A 5,228-nucleotide genomic window follows, 5' to 3' on the forward strand; every position below is an offset into this window, starting at 1 on the left:
AGCCCTTTGACCACCAGAGCTCAGGCCATTTGTAGCCCTTGAGGAGCAAGCCTTGGGCAGTTGTGACTCACTGCCCCCTGCTGAAGAATGTTCATCAGTGTTATAGCACCAAACTGGGAAAACAGTAGGTGATATCTAGATAAGAAAGACTATAAAAAGGGTTTCATACCCTAGAGGACATAGGTGGATGCACACGGGGGCCTGGACAGCACTGTGAACTGTGAGTAGGGACCCAGAGACTCAGCTCTGGCTTCAGCTGGGTAAGGGAAGAAGCACAGGCAGGGGGATAAGACAGGGCTTATAGGCAAGGTGCTCTGGAGTGCTGGCTTGGACACAGAAATATCTAAGCTCCCTCCTCTCTCTCTGCTGAGTTCCAGAGGCATGGGGTTGGCACAAAGGATCGTGACTCTGGGCTGCATGGCTACCGTGTTGGTTCTACAGGTGACCATGGCAGAGTACCCCAACTGGATGTTGAACGGCAAGGCCCAGGTGTTTGCAGACCTGAGCACCCAAGAGATGGAGGCTGTGCACAGATTCCTAATGAGCAGGAAGGAGCTGGAGCTGCAGCCAGCAGGCACACAGGCTTTAGACAAGAATTCTGTGTTCCTCATTGAGATGCTGCTGCCCCAGAAGAAGGATGTCCTAGAGTTTCTGAATAAAGGAACCAAACCTCCTGTGAGGGAAGCCCGTGTTGTCATTTTCTTTAGTGCCCAGGAGCACCCTAATGTCACCGAGTTTGCTGTAGGACCCTTGCCACAGCCCATCTACATGAGAGAACTGTCCCCTAGGCCAGCAAAACATCGATCCTGGGCATCTAGACCCATGTCCAAAACAGAGCAAAGCCTTCTCTACCACAAAATCAAGGAGGCCACCACACCCTTAAAGGGGTTTTTCCTTGACACCACTGGCTTCTCACTAGAGGACTGCAATGGCCAGTGTCTGACCTTCACCCATGTGGCCCCCCATAGTGTGGAGTCTAGACATCGGGCCACCTGGTTCCTTTTGCAGCGCATTGTAAAAGATCACCTGCAACCCACAGGTCTGGAAGTCCTTGTGGATCATGGGAGCACAGATGTCCAGGACTGGAGAGTAGAGCAGGTCTGGTATAATGGGAAGCTCTACAATAGCCCAGAGGAACTAGCTAAGAAATATGCAGATGGAGAAGTGGATACAGTAGTCCTACCACAAATCTTTAACAAGCCTGGTGGGAAATTCCCAATGCCCCTCAGAAAACCTGGCCCCCATGTGGAACAAGCCAATGGTTCCAGATACCACCTAGAGGGTAACACTGTGATCTACAAAGACTGGAGTTTCTCTTTCCAGCTTCGACCCTCTTCTGGCCTGCAGATATTGAATGTGCACTTCAGGAATGAGTGTATAGCCTATGAGATCGGCGTGCAGGCTGCTATGGCTGTGCATAGAGAAAAAACACCTGCAGGAGAGGTGACCAAGACCATGGATCTAGGCTGGAGCCTGGGCAGTGTAACTCATGAGTTAGCCCCTGGCATCAACTGCCCAGAGACAGCCACCTTCCTAGATGTCATCCACTACTATGACACTGATGGGCCTGTCCATTATCCACGAGCCCTCTGCATCTTTGAGATACCCACAGGGATGCCTGTTAGGCCCACCTTTAACACCAACTCTGCAGGCAAAATCAAGTTCTTTTCAGATGTAATGGGACACAAGCTGGTGCTACGGGCAACCTCAGTGCTCTACAATTTTGATTACATCTGGGACTTCATCTTCTATACTACCGGCACCATCTCAGCCAAGATGCATGCCACAGGTTACATCCACACCACCATCTATACCCATGAAGGATTGAGAGAAACTCACCTGCTGACTCACCAACTTGGCAACTGCCACACCCACCTTGTGCATTACCGTGTTGACCTGGATGTGGCAGGTAGGACTTGAAATCAGACCCCCCATGTCACTTAGCTGCTTCCCACCATTAACATTACCTCACAGAGATAGGGCTGAGACTCCCTGATGTTAACTGGAAACATTCAGAGTCTCCATCCCCCAAACCCCCATCTGAGAAATAGTGGCTGTGAATGGTACCCTAGTGTTACCCAGCATTTTAGGTGGGCCTCTGCCTTAGGTCTGAATTCAATGGTACAGAGGGGAGGGAAGAAATGTCACTGTGTAGCCCTTTCAGATGGTCTGTAATGGATATATACTATCACCACAGAGTAGTGCCATGGCTCTGACATTTGACATCAAAGCCAATAACAGAACAAGGCGAGCAGGAACAGATGGATGTCTGTCACCCATAAATCTCATTTGTTTTTATGGCCCAGGACGTATTGCTGCAGGAAGACTCGGGCCTTCAACAACACAGGCTATTCCCTCCTCCAGGGTTAAAACCACAGCAAGCAGGCTATACCACAGCTCTTGTGAAAAGAGCCTGGGTCACACTGAAACGACTTCAGTTGCCAGGACTGACCTTTGAACTGTCCTCTAGCTCCTGTGGTTTGGGATTCGCTTAGTTTCCCTGGCCCACATCGTTTGCCCATCTTCTGCCCCCAGCACTGCTTCTGGCTGGCTGCTGGCTGTGGGTGTGGTCTATGTTGGAGATCCAGGATGGAGGGAGAAAGCTTCCGATTTAAGCTTGATTGTAAACATTCCTCTCCCCTCATGGTTCCAGGCACCAACAACAGCTTCCACACACTGCAGGCCCAGCAGAAAAACACCACCAACTCCAGCGGCCCAAAACGCCTGGTGCAGGACATAATAGAGGAGACACAGTATTCCCAGGAGCGCCAGGCCACCTTCTCCTTTGGACAGACTCTGCCTTCATTCCTGCTCTTTAGCAGCCCTAAAAAGGACGTCTGGGGATACCGGCGCAGCTACCGCTTGAAGATCTACTCCACATCTGAGCAGAGGCTGACCCCTGAGACCCAAGAGGACTTGGCTTTCAGCTGGGCCCGGTGAGGAGTCCAGGGAGTGGGAGGGGTCAGTGGGAGCTCCTCTCTGGCTGTGAATGTCACTCTGGGCTTCAATTCTTGAGGCTCCGAGTCCGTATGTGAGTCTGAGTGTGCATCCTCATGCACGTGGGGAGGGAAGGAGTGTGCTCATGGAGCTCTTGGCCCTCAGATGGCTTTTGAGCACTCTTACAAAGTCCCAGGAAATAAGCATTCATTGTGAGGAAACACCAGCTTCCCCATCTGTGGCACTGAGGATGTTCTGAGCCCTAGCTGGGGCTCCAGTGCTCAGAGCCACCTGGCTTCTTCTCACTCTGCAGGTACTCCCTGGCAGTGAGCAGATACTCAGACTCTGAACGACACAGCACCAGTATCTACAACCAGAATCACCCCTGGGATCCCCCTGTGGTCTTTGAAGATTTCCTTCAGGACAATGAGAATATTGAAGACCAGGTACTAGACCAGTCTCTCCCTTCCCTCCTCAAGTCTTCTCACTACCCTCCAACTTGGCCTGTCCCTGGTCCCAGGAATGTTGCTTTCTGGTGGAGGGCAAGTTCAGAGGTCATGAAAGATGGCCCAGCTTCTTTTAATGGGGCTAAGACTCTCTGGGGAAAGCTTGTAGACACATCTTAAAATGACCCAGACCTTCCAGGGTTCACAAGCAGTACCTCCTGGCCCACTGAAGACTTTGTCTCTCCCACAGGATTTGGTGGCCTGGGTGACAGTGGGCTTCTCTCATGGGCCCCACTCTGAAGCTGTTCCATATATGGCCTCATCTAGGAACTACGTAGGCTTTTTGCTCCTGCCTTTCAACTTCTTCTATATCACTGAAAAACACCTAGGTCCAAGTACCACAGATGTAGCAGACCCTGGATCCCTGGGGGCAGGGTCTGCCTGATGCCTCCACTATTCAATTTCAATGGGACCTACAACTCCATATCAAGAGTCCAGCCCCAGCTGGGCAGTGGTGGAGCACACCTTTAATCCCAGCACTTGGGGGCAGAGATAGGCGGATTTCTGAGTTTGAGGCCAGCCTGGTCTACAGAGTGAATCCCAGGACATCCAGGGCTACACAGAGAAACCCTGTCTCGAAAAACCAGAAAAAAAAAATAGCCCAGTCCCAGCTCCTGCTCAACAGGCCCATATCCCCACATGGACATTCAATAAACACTGACATTCTTCCCTTCTGTGGTGATTCTAGAACTGTGGAGGGTGTGGACCACATACTCAGATATGTGGCTAAGGGCTCCATATACAGTTATCTACTGCATGCCAAAAAGACCTCCATAACCAGAGTAAAGATTCTCTATGAGATGGATTTTTCAATATCTGAGACTTTGCCATGCCTCTTAGAGCAACTTTATGGGAACTGTCACACCTCACTGCTGGGCATGCAGAGGAAAGCTGTTAAGGGGAAATCTAAAAGATTACCAACATCTCTCCCGTTTGTTGTTGTTTTAGCATCTAAAGTTTTCCCCTAAGATCCTTTTGTCAACAAAGGACAAAACATATGTGTGTGCTGATTCACAGTAGAGCTGTCTGCAACAAGCAAAGTCTGGAGACAACAGACTCTGTACACCTGTGGGCAAGAACAGGCCAATCAACTAGAGCCCAGCCCACCGTGGGGCCACACAATAGGGAGACAGGAATGAGTCAGGACTGTAGGGAACGGCCTACAGGACAGCTGACAACCAACCGTGTACACTGTGCTAACTTTTGTGTATGAATAGGAGGACACTAAGAATCCTTTATAGGAACTAAAGGCAGATGGTGTAGAGGTGTCTTCAAAAAGTAGGAGACAAGGAAACAGAGTTTTCCAGAGTGCATCTATTAAGAACGCAGCCTTAACAACTACAGATCTGGAGTTAGATTGATAGCTTAGTCCTTTCCATGCAGGTATGAGAAGCTGCAGTCAGGTGTCCAACATCCCCATAAGATGGGGGGAAGCATAGTGGCCCACATCCTTTATCCTAGCAATGGAGACAGACAGATCCCTAAGGTTCCCTGACTTAGGGTTCTAGCTAAATCAGTGAACTCCCGGCTCATTGAGAGACCCTGTCTCCAAATGAAAAGTGGAAAGAACAGACTCTGTTCACCAGAAAAGCACACACAGAATCATGGACACATGCGTAAGCATATAGAGATACACAAAAGAGGCAGAGGAAGAAAGTGGGTGTGGTAACACATGCCTTCAATTTCAGCAGAGAATCAAAGGTAGTTTGAGGCCAACCTGGTCTACATAGCAAATTCCAGACCAGCCAGTGCTGCACAGTGAAACCCTGTCTCAGACAGAGAGAT

At 50.1% G+C, this 5,228-nt stretch overlaps 1 protein-coding gene across 1 annotated transcript; it reads left to right on the forward strand.

Moving 5' to 3' along the window:
* Positions 1-381: 381 nt before the first annotated feature.
* On the forward strand, positions 382-3,828 carry LOC116098866 (amiloride-sensitive amine oxidase [copper-containing]-like). Its single transcript, XM_031381808.1, has 4 exons — positions 382-1,909; positions 2,654-2,936; positions 3,251-3,383; positions 3,634-3,828. Exons 1-4 carry the CDS (start codon positions 382-384, stop codon positions 3,826-3,828), a joined length of 2,139 nt encoding a protein of 712 aa, XP_031237668.1.
* The last annotated feature ends 1,400 nt before the right edge of the window (positions 3,829-5,228 follow it).

Source organism: Mastomys coucha, unplaced genomic scaffold (genome assembly GCF_008632895.1).
Source record: "Mastomys coucha isolate ucsf_1 unplaced genomic scaffold, UCSF_Mcou_1 pScaffold20, whole genome shotgun sequence".
Classification (NCBI taxonomy): domain Eukaryota; kingdom Metazoa; phylum Chordata; class Mammalia; order Rodentia; family Muridae; genus Mastomys; species Mastomys coucha.